Source organism: Sturnus vulgaris, chromosome 4 (genome assembly GCF_052056855.1).
Source record: "Sturnus vulgaris isolate bStuVul1 chromosome 4, bStuVul1.hap1, whole genome shotgun sequence".
Lineage (NCBI taxonomy): Eukaryota > Metazoa > Chordata > Aves > Passeriformes > Sturnidae > Sturnus > Sturnus vulgaris.
In genome coordinates this window covers 74,735,760-74,751,261 of record NC_142246.1, presented here as the reverse complement: position 1 = coordinate 74,751,261, position 15,502 = coordinate 74,735,760, and the positions used below count along the sequence as shown (strand labels likewise).

Genomic DNA, 15,502 nt, shown 5'->3' with positions numbered 1-15,502 from the left:
GGAGCAATCTCAGCTGAAGAGCTACAAATTTGGAAACCTTCCTCAGAAACCACTGCTGAGCTGAGATGCAGTTATTGACTGTGCAGTGATGGTGTTAGAACGGCAAAAATTCTTCTTGCTGTCTCTATGAGTGGCCTCAAAATTAAGACATTTTGCACAACATTTTCTCACGTGCAGGGACAGACGTTTACAAATCCACACCTTAAGCTTTCCTTTCCTGTCCACTGCCAGCACAAAGGCTGGTGTGTGCTATGTCCAGCATGCCATGGCCTTGGCCTCAGTGGAGCAAGAGCCCCCAGAAGGGACTGGGGCCAGGACAGACTGCTATGGGCAAAGTAGAAATCAACATGTACATCAAACTATTGGTGTTCTTACTGGCTATTCAAGCACTTCCTCTGTGTCTGCTTCTGTCAGCCAGGAAGGTGCTCAGCATTTCCTTGAAGAGTGGTTCAGAGCTCCGGGTCCAGGGGGGAAACACTTCTCTGACTTCTCTGTTGCTGTGGATGCATGTCTCCACCAAGAGGGATTGCTCAGTCAATTGTTCCTGGCTTCATCCGAGTTCCTCTGGAGGTTGCCCTTGTTAGGCTGAAGAGAGGACACCTTAGGGTGGAAAGGCTGGGTTGTTTTGGTGCCTGATTGCCAAGACGATGTGCTGTGTGTTGCCAGCAGGAATCCCAGTTAGGAATAACAGGTGGGTCTGTGGGGGTGCTGGAGCAGCCGGGGTGCCAGTGCACGGAGCGTGCTGTGGGGAACATCCTCTGTGCTGTGCCATCTGTCTGGAGAGGTGTGGGGCTGACAGTGTACCTCGTGTGCCTCAGACAGCCCCGTAGGCCACCTCAGCTGCTCTTGGTGGAGCTCCAGTGTTCTGTCTCATCAGTGCCTGCTGCACTTGGTTTTCTAGGGACTCTCGCTGTGGCAGCACTTAGCAAATAATATTTAAACCTTTCAGGAAGTCAGATGTATTAGATAGCACTGTGATTCAGTTCTTCCTTGAAACAAAAATTGCTTTATTGGTTGTTTACTGCATATTGAGATTAAGCGCACAGGTCTAACTGTTCTGCAAAACTATAAACTCCTGTGGATATCAACACAGGGAAAAGGTTTGGGCCTTTTGTTGTGTACATGTTGTTAACATCTAACCTAGAAGTAGTCCCTTTTTCTTCTTTTAAATCTAGTTGCATTTATGCTAACATTAGTGTTCCTTTAAATATTGGAAACAGAAGGATTTGGAGGCTAGGGGGTTTATATAGTGCAATGTGAAGGCTGTACCTTTGGGAAATCTAAAGTAAGCAGCAGAATAATCCAGATTCTAATTTAGTGGGTAAAGTAAATATGTAGCATTTAAAATTACAGTAGATAAGAAGCAATCTGACACCAGAGGGCAAGAAGAAACAGCTCCAAGCCCTCGTCTCCTGATGTTTTTAGTCATTCTGGTCATCTTGTTTTTAAATCCTTACATAAATTGTATTACTGCTGAATTTTGATTATTTTAACTGTAACTGCAAAGGAGTGAGGAAATCAGTGTTATTTCCCTTTAAAAACTGAAGAAATGGCTCTCGTAAAACTGGAGCATGGAAAGAAAAGAACCTGACTTGGCCTGGAAATTGCGTGCTCGTTTCCCTGTGAAAGAAGGAATTAGCTGAGAAAATACTTTGAATATTGCAGGAACAAGAGTTAGGAGCTGGATTCTGGCTGAAGATGATTTTTGGAGAAAGACAAGATGCCTGTAGCCATCCCTATTAGCTTTTTCAGTCCTTTGAACACATGGAGTGAGTTAAATGTCAGTGTGTAACAAATCCCTAAGTGGAGGACATAGGTTTTGGTTGGGTGCAGCCTCCCCTGCCACGTCCTTTTTTTACTGCTGCAAAATTTTTGCTGCTTTCAGTGTTCCCAAGGCAACCACACCACAGAGGACTTCTCAGTGTATTGTTCTGTCAGTACTAGTTGTCAGTGAATAGTGGGAAGGAAGCTGGCAGAGGAAAATGAGTAGATGAATTTCCTTGCCATCGAGAAGCTGAGTTGACAGGTTGCATGTAGACACAATGCAGAAAGCATTGCTCTCAAACTTAAGGCAAAGCAGGCAGGGGCTGTTGTGCCTCGGTTGCTGCAGAAATTAGAAGGAGCTGGTCTCATGATAAGAGCGTTGTTTGTCAGAGCGGACTATCAAAGCAGAGTCACATGAAAAAAATAGCTTGTCTGCTTTTTAAAAAAAGCAAAAATTAAACTGTTTAAATCCTGCTAGCTCCCGTTTCCTGTGATGGGTGAAGAGTGGCTGTAAAATGTCTGGGTTTGAAAAGGTGTCTCTAGAGATCAGCTGTGTCCATTAGCCACTTCTGTATACCCTCCAAATACCGGTACTGTATTTCCAGGCGCCTTGTGCGTTAGAAGCAAAGCTGGCAGCTCTGTCGATTTCATGAGTGTTGTTTGAAATGTCACATGTGATTTTTAGGTCATTTCCCTCCCTAAGTGCTGGATATATCTTTGGGATGTGTGGCTGTGGGGTGTATGTAGTAAGGTTTGCCTTAGTATGCTTTTAATTTTCATTTGCTTTTTTCTTTGGACCTGCAGGTTCCCCTGGAAAACAAGTGGATAACGCAGCCAGCAATCAAGGAAATAACTTAGAGACCCCAACAAAGTCTGGAAAACTGAGCCATGCATTTAGAGATCCCCGGGCAGGGAGGAAAAGTGCAGAGGGACATGTGACAAAAGGTGGTGAGGACTCAGAGAGTGATTTCGAGTCTGATCCTCCTTCTCCTAAGAGCAGTGAGGAAGAAGAAGAACAGGATGATGAAGAAGTCTTGCATGGAGAGAATGGAGACTTCAATGATGACAATGATACAGAGCCAGAGAATTTAGGCCACCGACCTCTCCTCATGGATTCTGAGGAAGAGGTGGAAGAAGAGGAGGAAGAAAAGCAGAGCTCTGATTCTGATTGTGACCGAAGCAAGCAAAAATGTGTGGAAGGGCTCCCGAGCACTCGTTTCAGAGACAGTATGGGCAGCAGTGAGATCACAGAGCGCACGTCAGTGCCTATGTCCCCGCCTGAGGTGCCAAGCACTCTGATCAACTCTGGCCAAGAATTTGACGTGTTTGGAGCTGTGCCCTTTTTCACTCTGCAGCCTCAGGCAAGAGAGAAGATGGACAAAGATGTTTCTTCTCAGGTGGCTTTTTCCAGCCTAAGCCAAGAGCAGGATGACTTTGATGTTTTCATAAAAGCTCCTTTCAGCAAAAAGGTGCCCCAGCAAGATGGGCAGGGGTCAGGGATGGAGCCTCTGCTCTCCCCCACCTCCCCACGGGGCGTGGATATCTTTGGTTGCACCCCGTTTCAGCCGTCCCTTCTCCCCAGGTCTGCTGGGAGTAGAGAGGATGTGTTTGGGCTGGTTCCGTTCGAGGAGATCACAGGGAGCCAGCAGCAGCAGAAGGTGAAGCAGCAGCGGAGCCTGCAGAAACTGTCTTCCCGCCAGAGGCGCATGAAGCAGGAGGTGTCCAAGAACAACGGGAAGCGCCATCACGGCACCCCCACCACCAGCAAGAAGGGGCTGAAACCCAGCTACCGCACCCCGGAGCGCGCCCGCCGGCACAGGAAGGCCGGCCGCAGGGACTCCCAGAGCAGCAACGAGTTCCTCACCATCTCGGACTCCAAGGAGAACATCAGTGTGGCCCTGACAGACAGCAAGGATCGAGCCAACCCCTTGCAAACAGACGAGACGCTGCTGGATCCTTTCGGAGCCAAGCCCTTCCACCCGCCGGAGCTGATGCGCCACGCCCAGCACCAGGGCTGTGGGGACCATGGCACAGTGGTGGTGGCTGGCAGGCCCAGGCAGAGCTCCTTGCACGGCGCCGGTCACGGTGGGGACGGGCTGAAAACAGATGACTTTGGTGCCGTGCCCTTCACAGAGCTGGTCGTTCAGAGCACACAGAGCCAACCACAGCAGGCACTGGAGCCAGATCCCTTTGGAGCAGCTCCCTTCCCTTCTAAGCAGTAGAGGCTTCCGATGAGTTCCCCCCACTCCACCTCTCCAAGCCCCTTAATAAAGGTTTAGTGGAGTAATTTATGTGGCTGAAATGCCAGGGGCTGGGGTTGTACAGCTTGCTCAGACTGAGGAGGCAGCGGCCTGTGTGCATGTTGGAGTTGCAAGTAATGGCTAATTCTGATCTGGGTCTTTTTCAGAAAAAAAGAGAACTCGGGAGTGTTGTTTCCTTATGGCAGATAGCTCCCAGAATGAAACGAGGAATTGAATACAAATCCCTGTCACTGACTTGGGGCCTTGGGATGTACTGTCATTGAGCACTTTGGTGTTGCCTTTCCATCCCTCTACCATGTGCCTCGGTGGAGTGGAACAGGCAGGGAGCACGTGGAAAATGTTTTCCATATGTACGGGGGGCTGAAGAACTGCGGTGCTTCATCGTGTCTCAGACCTAAGAACCGAGACATACTGGTATCCAGATGATGTGCTGGAAATAGCCAAGTCTTTGCTTCCTAGGTGAAAACTACCTTTATTAATCATAAAAATAAAGCAGCCACATCCTCAAGGGGCTGTGGCCCACAGTTCCAGAGCACAGCTATGGCTTGGGACCTTGCAGACATCTATGCAGCTGCAGAGATTAAAGGCATTTTTTTGTGTGCCTCAATTTTTAAGTATTGTTTTTATAGTAAGTGCCATTAATGAAAAGTAGCAAACTGGAAATGTAGAGTGAAAACTCAAGAAGCAGATAATTTACTGATCTGTGAGAAGCCTGAATGTGTAGGGGAGTGAGCCAGCAGGGTCGTGGCTGGGATTGCAGCACTTGGGAGACTCCTCAGCACACTGGAAGAGAGGCTGTCCTTGAGCACATATGGAGAGTTTCAGATGACTTATGGAGTTGACTGTGAGGTACAACCCTTGGATTGATTTGATTGCAGATTGGGATTTGTGTTCGTTTTCCTCTTGGATTTTTATTGCAAAGAAAATGTGTATTCTCTCAAACCTGTTGTTTTTTCACCACAACAGTTTTGTGAAATGACTTTAACCTAATGCTCTTTCAAGGTTTGCTAAATGCACTGAGCTTTGGAGATGCTTCCTGCCCCAGCTGTGTTCCAGCAGAAGCTGCTGGCTGCCGGACCACTGAGCTGCATTTCACCCCACGGGGACACGGAAGGAGGTGGCTCCTCGGCTTGTCTCAGCTCGTTGTCCGGCTCCACTGGAGGCTGAGGAGTAGGTAGCTGGGTGTTTGCACATGGAGGACAGCACTGTTTGTGTTTGACTTGATGGGTGAAGTGAAATATTCAGGGTTGTGAGCTCTTTTCCCCCGACGCCTCCTGCTGGTCCCTTACAATATTTCCGGAAAACACGTTGAGAACAAATCACGTGAGTCCTTTGGGATCCGTTTGAGAAAATGCCCCTTAGAATGTCGGTGAGATTGCTTCCCTTAGCCCTGGAATCTGAATGTAGCTCATAGTGATGGTGTACAGACTGCTACCTTCATCTTCCTCACTTTGATTTCTCACAGGGTAAGCGGAATATTCCAGCTGTGCCTGCTTCAGTGTGCCTTTTCCAGGCTTAGAAGTTAAGCCCTTAGGAGATGGAGTAGAAATGTTTCAACACAGGACTTTGCAGGCTTTATTACTGCTCTTTGCACCTGTTTGGTGCCAAAGGCTGCAAGAAGCACATGCCAATTTTTGTAGCATTTCTGACACTCAGGTTAACGGTCTTCCTCCTTTTTCCTCCCCCCTCTGTGCATGCTTATGAGCTGCCTTTCTCCATGTCCTTCAGAGCTGTTAGCTGCCTGAAGTGCTCTTGGAATAGGGTGAGATGGCAAATGAGGGAGTGAGGTGGACACAAAATGAGATGAAAACTGTGGTCCTAAATGTCGCTGGCCCTCACCAAAGGCATGCTGTTGCTGCCTTCCCAGTGGGGAAGCCACCGGAAGGGTTAAGGATGCACATGGCATTGGTGCTTGGCTCCAGGGCCCGCGAGGAGAGGTGGGGCCGTCGGACATGCAGGGAGGACACCCAGTGTCGCAGAAGGGATCAGGTAAATTAGAAATGGGAGATGTGCTCTCATGCTGTTGGTTTACCTCGGGACCCCAGGCTGGGGGGTGCTGCGGGGGTTTGGCAGAGGGCCTGTATGCAGTTACACTGCGGCACAGCAGAGCTGAAGGAAGAGATCAGACCCCTGGGACTCCAGAGCTGGCACGAATTATGGCCCATGATATTTGCCTCCTAATGGCCTTAACAAACCTGGTTCTTCGTACTCAAGACACCAGTCAGGTTTTTGCTTAAATGTAACTTTTGTTTCTTTAGCATTAGTTCTTCTATCCTTTCTCGTCGTCCATGGGAGATGGGTGCACCCCGCTAAGCTGACTTTGCCTGGTGTATGTAGTTTATACACAGCTGAACCCAAGTTTGGGGTTATTTTCAGCCACTATTAAAGGAGGTGAAATATGGGACTGTCAGGGAGTGGGATATCCTTTGTCTTTTTTTTCAGGGTGTCTGGAGTGCCATGTGACCTCCCTTGGAATCAGGAAAGCCCTTGCTGCAGTAGACAAGTACATGCTGCCTGTGGTAGCGAGAGGGCAAGGTAAGGGGTTGACACTTCCAGACAGAAATCCCAATGGATTTCTACAGCTTCTCCTTAAGCATGCTGAGGGACTGAAGCACAGGCCTCCTAGGATCAGCTGCTGGAGAAAGCGTCTGTCCCAAGGTACTAAGAAGCCCTTAGTGGTTGTGGCCATGTGTAGAAAGAAAAAACAGGTAGTTGTGTTTGTCTGCCGACTCCAAGGGCCCTGAGGTGTGTAATTAATGTCATTAATGCTTTGGCTGCCCCGTGTGTGGCGGGAGGCTCTGTGAGCAACAGTCCTGGAGGAAAAAGCTTATAATCATTCTGGGTGTCCCAGTTAGTAAAACCAAGTACTGTGAAAATAAGTTGATATATTTGCTACTGTGAGAATAAGAGTTTATCTGGAGTTTTTTCTACTATATCGTGTATTTTTATATATATAAGTATATATAAAATATACACATGCTCGCACACATCACGTACCCCTTGGAGTTGCTGTGGTTTCGGTAACCCAGCAGCCACAATCATGTTCGTGATTTGAGTGAATATGAGTTGAGCACCAAGGGTGGCTGCTGTGTTACTGCTCCATTGTGCTTATTTTGAAAGGAAATCAAGAGATTGTGTGTATGGCTAAAGTTGTGACTGAGGCATCACCTAGTATTAAAGAGCATAAAAACTATTTTAAAGTTGCTGGCATTCAGCTTTTAAGTGCACTTGCCTGAACTACACTTCCATTTCTTGTTAGACTTGGAGTTTCTAAAGCTTTTTTGTGTACTACTAAAGTGAGAACTTTTAACTTTTTTTGTGAAGCTGATGTATATCATAAAATCCTTGGAGTTGTTAAATAAACAAACCTGGTAACAGTGCCTTTGCAAGTCTCTTCAACACTGCATTGTGAAGTATTCGTGTGTTAGCTTTCATTTATTTATTGTAAGCAGTGCTGCTGCTGCTGTTGAATGATTTTGTAGCTGTAAACACCTGTGACTCTTGTTTAAAGTGTTTTAAGTACTTGTATCTGTTGCCCAATCACCTCGCTGTGTCCAGCTGGTTCAATGTCTATGGATCACGTGTTACTTTGAATTCCTTTGGTTCAGTGTTACTCCTTAAAGCCTTCCTGCAGAAAGGTCATGTACGGTTCCCGATGCCGCTGCTCTGGACTGAGCTCTGCACTTCGGGAAAGAACTATAATGTGTTGTGAGCCCCTTCCTGCAGCTGTTTACTGGAGCAGGTTTTTGAAATGCTCCTTGTACTGATTTTCCTCTTGGGTGAGCTGAAGTAAAAATGGAAATGGTCAAGAACAGAAAAAGCAGCATCAGGCCTCTGTTAATAAAGCTGAGTTCATCAGCAAATTCAGCTAGAGTTTCTCCCCCAGAAATCCCCGTCTACATAATCCACAGGATGTGGCACAAGTTCCATGGCTGAGCCGTTGACAGCTATTGTTTCGCTGCACGAGATGCAGGAATGATGTTACTCTAAGGAAAAAGCCAATGAACTGGAATTTATTTATAGGTTCAGTATGTACATCAAAGACCATCATGCAGCTTGATAAATTGTCAGGTAAAAATGCACAGCTTGGCAATCAGTTTCCTTATCTGGTGAAAACTGCTCAAGTAGCTAAGAGTTTCCATTAAAAAAATACATTAGCGAGTGCTAAAGTCAGTATTATTTCAGAGCACAGACACATTCTTCAGGTATTACTGTACATATAACACTGGAAACAGACTTTTATACTTGCAAGTTCCTTGTTAGGCTTCAGTAGTAGTAATTAGTGCACTTGAAACTTGCTTGGCTGTCAAGTTAAAAAAAAAAAATCATTATAAAATCAGTGTTTTCACTGAAAGGCTTAAAGCACTGGGAGCTGAATCATTAACGCAGAGTCAGTTTTGCCAATGCTTGTTTCTGGAGTTAAAACAACAAAAAAGCACCAGAACCACCCTCTGACCTAAACAGACCTGTCCAGTCAGCATCCCTGTCCAGTACACCAGGAGGAGTTTGTATCCTGCCTTCTCGATGCCTATCTGTAAGCTTCTACCTCCACTCCACGTCTCCTTGGCACATCCTGACCAGAAACCAAGTCCTGCTCCAATGCCTTAGCCCAGGGAGAGGCAGCTTTGTGCAACTACCAGAGCCTGCCTGCCCTGAGGAAGTCACTCTCCACAAGGACACAGCCCCTTAGGATCAGTCCCCACAGCATCCTTGCCTCTAACCCGCAAGTGCAGAGGATTTCAATGCTCTTTGGAAGACTGGCAGCCCAGGAGCCTGTGCTGGGCTGCAGCTTTGCAATAACCCGTGTGTTTCATGGCTCCCTGGTGCTCATTTAATAGGAGATGGTTCACAAGACACGCTGGAACTCCGGCCAGCCTTTGCGCTGTGGCAGGGTTGTGGCAGGAAGGCCTTTGGCAGCGCTGTCTTGTGAGTGCAGTTAGCATGCTGCATACAGGGAAAGGCCAAAGGTCAGGAATCTGCATCCCCAGCACGGTCACTGATTGTGAAACAGCAACAACCATGGACACGCAGGCTTAGTGCTACTCCTGAAATATTTTAGAATACTGATTCCAGATTACTGGCTAGAGAAATTCCTTCAAGCAATGGCACGACCTCCCTTGGTGGAGGCTATTTTCAAGGTCTGCAGTGGAGATGTAAGTGTGCTGGATGTAATGTGATCTTATCTCCCAGGGGAATGGGAAAGAGCTCGTCAGGAGCAGGACAAATCCACTGCGTTCCAGTTCATATGTTCCTGTGCCAACGCTGAAGCATAAGCACATCTTGCACACACAGGCCGAAGGATGCGCAGCCCACAGGGCTGTGCTCTGGATCCAGGACCGGCTCCCACAGTTGCTACAATTTAACAGGCATGCTGTCAGAAGTGTTCTTCGAACTGTGCACACCCCTGCAAACCTGGTGTCCAGGCCTGAGTACCGTTAGCTGAGCTGTTTCTGTTTGCCAGGCACCAGAACATCCTGCTAGGATCTGCATGCCAAGTCAGCTCAGCCTCCTGCTGTCCCACTCCAGGAAAATCTGCTTGGTACTTGACTGCAGAGCAGGAACTGGCTGAGAAGAAAATGCCCCTCAGGTCCCAGGCAGTGCTGCAGTGTTTATCAAAGCTTGCAGTAATACTTTGTCCCAGCACGGAGTAACAGTTCAGGGGTCAGGAAAGGAACTGCCTCAGTCCTTGACACCACAGGTCATCACATGAGGTCCAGACCCTCAGAGTCACAAATCCTCTCGTGCTTCCTCTGAAATAGAGCAGGGAAATTACGTAAATCACTGTGCATCTGTAGTTGGCAACTTGTCAGATTTCCACAACATCCCGATCACTGCTAAGCAGACTGAAAACCTGACAAAAGCCTGACGAAAAGGCTACTTAAGGACAAGTACTAAAGATAGTTTGAGACTACTATGACTGTGACACTGAGCTGCAAGGGATCTGGCAGGGCTAAGTCCAGCCCCTCCACAGAGCCTCTTCCATTGCAGCAGCACAGGTGAGCAGATGCCTGCCATTGCATCCTGCTTTTTATTTCCACCAGTCAGGACCCACTCTGCGGCAGCCAGAGGTTCAGGCCAGGATTCCTGAAGCCTGTGGTTAGAGAATCCTGTTCCCCGAGGATGGCAGCAGCCGTACCTTGGCTCACAAGTCCGCGCTGTACTCGGGGCAGGGCTTGCTGTGTCGGTACTGCATGATGTACACTGTGGACTGGTGCCACCAGTACAGCATCACCACTGCCAGGATGTGCCACACCTGGTGGCTCGAGCCGAGGTAGTTCAGCTGGCCTGTGGGGGAAAACAGGGACATGGAGTCCAGCTGTTAAATTCGGCCACAGCATGTGCAGTGCAATCAGTAGTATGTCTCCTGCAGAGCTCTGCCATACCCTGCCCTTGAGGGCTGACAGGGAAAGCTCTTTAACCAGCTTGATGGAAGTTGTTTGCCTCTTCCCATTCTTTTACTCTGTGTGGGAACACTGCATGGGAACATGGTCAGCCTGTTCTCTCCCAGGAAGTTCAGGACCCACAGCAAGGACTGTGACACTCTAGGAAGCTTAACTGCAGGAAAAAAAGAAAAAACAAACCAGCCAGAAGAGAATTTCCTACCTGGGAAGTATCTTTCTGGAACTTTGGAAATATAGAAGAGAAAAGCTACAGCAGCGATGAAGTACATGACAAATACGCGGGGAGCAAACTCCTGCAAAAGAAAAGGAAGCTCTCCTGTCAGAAGGCAAAAGCAGGAAAAAAAGTCCCTAAAGATAAAGAAAGAAAAGGCATGGCAGCATCGAATCTTCCTTCCCTGCCTGTGCTAGCTATGTACAAATCCAACAGGGACACACAGGCCTAACTTTGGGAAAGCCTGAGTGGGAAGAAATCTCTTTTATTCCATTTTTTAATGTTATTGCTTCTACACGCAGGCTACTCAGTTCAGCGGACAGCAGACATAGCATCTGCCTGTGAGAGGTCACCTGGCACTCCCTGACCCTGCACAGAACAGCCAGGGCGGGGGACACTGCACTGCATATCCCCTTGTGTTGGGATCATAGCTGCAGCACCTGAGCCCATAGGGCTGCTCACACTGGGTGGTCAAAAACCAGCAAATCAGTCACCAGGTGCATTTAGTTAGCAGTTTTGTTACCAAAAGTAGGTCACTTTTCTGAAGTATGGAAACAAAATGTGTACCCTAGACACCATCCTGCTATCGCAGGGGAACCCAAACAGGGAAGTGTGGGGGCATAACGGCTATTAATGAATTCTAGAGGGCCAGTGTGAAACGTCCTGTATAAAGGCCACATCTATTTCCAAGTGGTGCTCTGCCACATTCCACAGCAGCTCTGGACCAGGCTGTACCCTCACCCCAGGGGAGAGCCATCCATCCAGGCCAGCCCAGCCCAGCCGTGTGCCGTTTGTGCTCACTGTCAAAAGGAAGCATTTCCTTCAGCACCATCAGGTGTTCCTGGGTAACTGCAGTGGTTTCAGGGTAGTTCAAACTGGGGCACACTGGACTGCCTTTAGCTATATTGGGCTGCTGCTTTCACAGTGTAATTCCAAGCAGTGAAACAAATAGGAAAACAGTAACATGAAAGAGCTGTTACAGGAGGACTGTGTAGGAGACAGAGGACTGAGCAGGTAAATCCTGATTTCTGCTGCCATCCTAGGGAACAGAGGAGGAGACAAATAATCATCTTATCATCCCAGTGTCTCCTGGCTGCCCCCTGGAGCTGTGGAGGCAGCCAGCCCTGAGCACTCATGCAGCCTGACAGGCTCCTTCGTGCTCCACAGCCACCTCAGCTCCTGGCCCCCAGCCCTGCTGAGGGTGCGGTCTGCCCGCAGCAGCTGCTCCATGCCCAGGTACAGACACACCTGGACTGTGCTTGCCTTCTCACCGTGCAGCTTTAGGGCAGCACAGCACAAGGAAGCTCCCCAAGCTGTCTACCCCCCTCTCAACACATTTCTCAGTGTTCCCATTTGGATAATACCGACCAAAAGAATGCTGTCCTTAGAGGAATTTTAACTTCTCCTGCTTCACTGTTGTTATCCCAAGAGTAAGAGGACTCAAGGAAGATGGCACGTGAAAAGCAAAAGGGACTCTTATTTCCGGTTGTTTTTTTTTTTTTACCTGTACAATGGATGCACCAACGCCGCCATTGAGCCAAACCCAGTGGATGGTGGGAATGATTCCATAGCCAGACACGGAGCAGAAGATGACAGAGCGCAGCCTGTGCCACTGCTGTGTGAGGTAACTGGGGTGGATCTGGGCAAAAAACACTGCCAGGATCATGGCCAGCACAGTGATCAAATACACTTGGCGCCAGTACTGAGGGCAAAAAGAAACAAAGGCAAGTTTGTGGGTTTCTTATCACATGCAAAAGTCAGCTCTGGGCAGAAAGTTTCAGTGACTGAGCACAGTGATAGCTCACTCTGTCCCTGCTGCGAGCACCAGCAGTGGGTCAGAGTGCAGGGCCCTGTGTTTGTCTGCTGGCACTGAAGGGAAGGGACTGTTTCTCAGGGACCCCTAGCACCACATCCTTTACTCCAAGCACTTCCTGCACCAAATGTTTTCAGTGCACCTGTGCCTCACCAGCCCACTTCAGGTCCTGGACAGCCTTTGCCACGGCAGGCCTTGGGAGGGAACTCATTTACTCATCCTCTGTTAGATGGAGAGAATCAAGGTTGTTTCTGCCTCATAGCAGCTACCTCATGGACAATGCTGTTTGAATAAAGTATCTCTGATGGCACACATCCCATGATCAGCATCAGGCACTGCATACAGGTTGGACCTGTAAAGTTTCCCTGCCTTGAGAGAAATTTAAATATTTTCTTGAGGCTGGTACAATTAACAGTTGGAAAGGAGAAACCTGCATTTGCCTGTCTCTTCAGCCGGCACAGTTCTGCTGGCGTCAGAGGGACGTGTTCCAGTTCCCATCCCTGTGTCTCCCCACTCCTGTTCTATTTGGACACCTGCACTGAGCCCCCCACTTCCTGCAGCACAGAAACTCCAGTGAGACCACACAAACTAAACCCTGCAAGGACACGTGCTCCTGACTCACGTTACTGCAGTAGAAGGCATAGAACACGCCTGACACATAGCAGCCCAGGATCCCGATGGAAATTCCTGCGTAATCCAGGGCCATCCAGCGCCGGCTGGTCTTCTCAGAGCGGTGGCAGCAGAACAGGTGATACCCTACTGAACAAAGCATACAGACCTACACAGAGGGCCAGAGGAGGAGGGTTAATGCCTTACAAAGGAGCAGGGAGCACAGCAAGCTTCAGCTTGGCAGCTGGAGCAGGCGCTCGGCCCGTGACGTGTCGTGCAGTGCACCTTGGTGCATACCCTTGTGATCTCTGCCAGCCAGAAAGCCTCCCTGACAGGGGGAGGGAGGAGCAGGACACTGCACACCCTGATAACCAGGCACAAGTAAGAAAAGTGGGCTTGTGAGGCTGAGTGGGCTGACAGCGCTCCAGGGAGACACATCTGCACCAGTACAGGGGGAGGATGAATTCCACTGGGCGCCAGGCAGAGCCCACAGCCCAAATCTGCCCTGACTGCCCAGCACCCACTGTGTGCCTTTACTGAGGGAACACACAGAAATTGAACTCTTACGCACAGGCTGCTTGTTTGCCCCTAGGCTGCCTTAAAATCTTTTCCTTGAGAAGTGTTTGGTTGTCTGTGACCTTCTGCAGGAGCAGAGAGGAACACTAGAGCAGTGCTTTCCCAGCCAGCGAGGGAGTGTTCCCCGCTTGTGGCTGTACAAAGGCATCCTGTACCCTGCAGAGAACACAAATGGTGCCTTTAGCTCTCTGTGCTCTTGAAAGGACAGCGTGCTTCACAGGAGCTGCAGTGGCCCATCGGAGACACGCCTGAAGTCTGCTGTGGAAACAGACTTATCTGAGAAGTAAGAGGTCAGGCCACCAGCCCTCCTGCCCTTCTGACCATCAGGGCCTGGCTGATCTCCGTGCTCCGGTGCCTGGCCCTTTCCAGCAGTACTTGGAGCCGCGTCGGAACCCCTCAAACTGCAGAAGCTCTGAAACACGACCTGGACAAGCGCACTTATTTACCACTGACTCTCTCCTCCGCCAGCTCATTTCAATTTTCCCCAGCCTACTGCAGGTCAAATCCGACCCCACCACAGCGGCGTTTATCTCCAAGAGAGCGATGCCACTCACACCGCGCAGTCCCGGAGTGCCCGAGCCCGCACAGCGGCACCGCCGCCCAGAGCCGGAGCCCACCTGGAAGCAGAAGAGGCAGACGGAGCAGATGACGAAGTCTTCGCGGGAGGCGCCGGCCGCCGGCAGCACGGCCGTCAGGTCGTAGATGCCCAGCGTGAAGAAGAGCAGGAAGCCGAGCAGGTGGCTCCAGATGTTGACGGTCTCGTTGGAGAGGATGAAAAGGCTGAGGAAGAGGAGACACAAGGCGGGGCGGGCGGTGAGCAGCGGCGGCGGCGGGGGAGGCCCGGGGCTGCGGGGCGCGCTCACCTCTTGAGGCAGAGGCGGGAGGGCAGGTAGGCGCGGTATCCATCGGTGATGTAGGGGTTGTCCTTCAGGAACACCGGGATCTGCTCGTACGTGTAGAGCCGGATGCCGCGGGGCACCAGCACCGGCCAGTACTGGTAGCTGCCCAGCTCGATGTAGTGCGCGCTGCGCAGCAGCTTCTGGTGCATCCTGCCCGCCGCCGCATCGGACCGCCCCAAGCCGCCCTCACGGGCCGGGGGCCGGGATCGGGATAGGGATCGGGATCGCGACCGCGAGCGGCGCCGCGAGTGGCGCCGGTAGAGGCCGTGATGACGTCATCGCGCGGCGCTCACCGATGGCGTCACTGCGCGGCTCCGCCTCGTCCTGTGCCGGCAATGACCGCCAGGGGGCGCTGCAGGGACGCCTCAGATCCCTCAGAGCCACCGAGTCCTCTCAGAGCCCTCAGACCTCTGGGACCGCCCGAGACCCCTCAGAGCCATGAGACTCCCGGGATCCTTGAGAGCTCTCAAACCCCCGGGACCCCCGCAGGACCCCTCAGACCTCCGGGATCCTCCGAGGCGCGTTAAGATCCCCGCGCTATCTCAGAGCCCTCAGACCTGTGGAGCCCCCCGAGGCGCCTCCGACTCCCGGAGCGCCTCAGAGCCCTCAGATCTCTGGGATCGCCCCGGATGCACCCCCCACCCGAGCCCTCAGATCTCTGGGATCGCCCGGGGCGCCTCAGGGCCCTCAGACCTCCGGGACCCCTCAGACCTGCCGGAGCCCCTCAGGGCCCCTCAGAGGTGCCGGGATCCCCTGAGGTGCCTTGGACTCTTCAGATCCCGAGGTTCTTCAGACCTGCCAGGATCCCTCGGAACCTTCAGACCTGCCAGAACCCCCCAGGGCATCTCAGACTCCCGGGGCCCCTCAGAGCTCTCAGACCCTCACGACCCTCTGAGACACACTGGGGCGCCTCAGTCTCTCCGGGACCCCTCAGACTTCTAGGATCTCCTGAGGTATACCTTGGACTC

At 50.7% G+C, this 15,502-nt stretch overlaps 2 protein-coding genes across 5 annotated transcripts in view; one reads left to right on the top strand and one right to left on the bottom strand.

Annotated features, from left to right (window-relative positions):
- Window positions 1-4,134, top strand: part of BMP2K (BMP2 inducible kinase) — a 41,480-nt gene extending 37,346 nt beyond the window's left edge. For all 3 annotated transcript variants that reach the window (XM_014892054.2, XM_014892053.2, XM_088164380.1), the window contains one exon: window positions 2,569-4,134. In XM_014892054.2, the coding sequence (XP_014747540.1) occupies window positions 2,569-3,986 (1,418 nt within the window). In that variant the 3' untranslated portion in view covers window positions 3,987-4,134. The remainder of the gene's footprint in view (window positions 1-2,568) is intronic.
- A 3,888-nt stretch (window positions 4,135-8,022) lies between these two features.
- Window positions 8,023-14,831, bottom strand: PAQR3 (progestin and adipoQ receptor family member 3). 2 transcript variants are annotated; one of them, XM_088164381.1, is made up of 7 exons: window positions 14,499-14,831; window positions 14,253-14,415; window positions 13,073-13,228; window positions 12,142-12,339; window positions 10,409-10,719; window positions 10,162-10,310; window positions 8,023-9,775 (listed from the first exon to the last, which is right to left on the bottom strand). In XM_088164381.1, the coding sequence occupies exons 1-7, from the start codon at window positions 14,681-14,683 to the stop codon at window positions 9,753-9,755; spliced, it is 1,185 nt and encodes a 394-aa protein (XP_088020507.1). In that variant the 5' UTR covers window positions 14,684-14,831; the 3' UTR covers window positions 8,023-9,752. The 2 variants fall into 2 exon arrangements, with proteins under 2 accessions (XP_088020507.1, XP_014747541.1); XM_014892055.2 differs by having other exon boundaries at window positions 10,629-10,719.
- Between the last annotated feature and the right edge of the window lie 671 nt (window positions 14,832-15,502).

What these genes read in the sequence shown, in the direction of transcription:
- PAQR3 (XM_088164381.1), bottom strand. Translation starts at nt 14,683, where the DNA reads ATGCACCAGAAGCTGCTGCGCAGCGCGCACTACATCGAGCTGGGCAGC. An exon ending in TCCCGCCTCTGCCTCAAGAG is followed by an intron (nt 14,416 to 14,498) that starts GTGAGCGCGCCC and finishes CCTCTTCCTCAG; the next exon opens with CCTTTTCATCCTCTCCAACG. An exon ending in TTGGTGCATCCATTGTACAG is followed by an intron (nt 10,720 to 12,141) that starts GTAAAAAAAAAA and finishes TTTCTTTTGCAG; the next exon opens with GAGTTTGCTCCCCGCGTATT.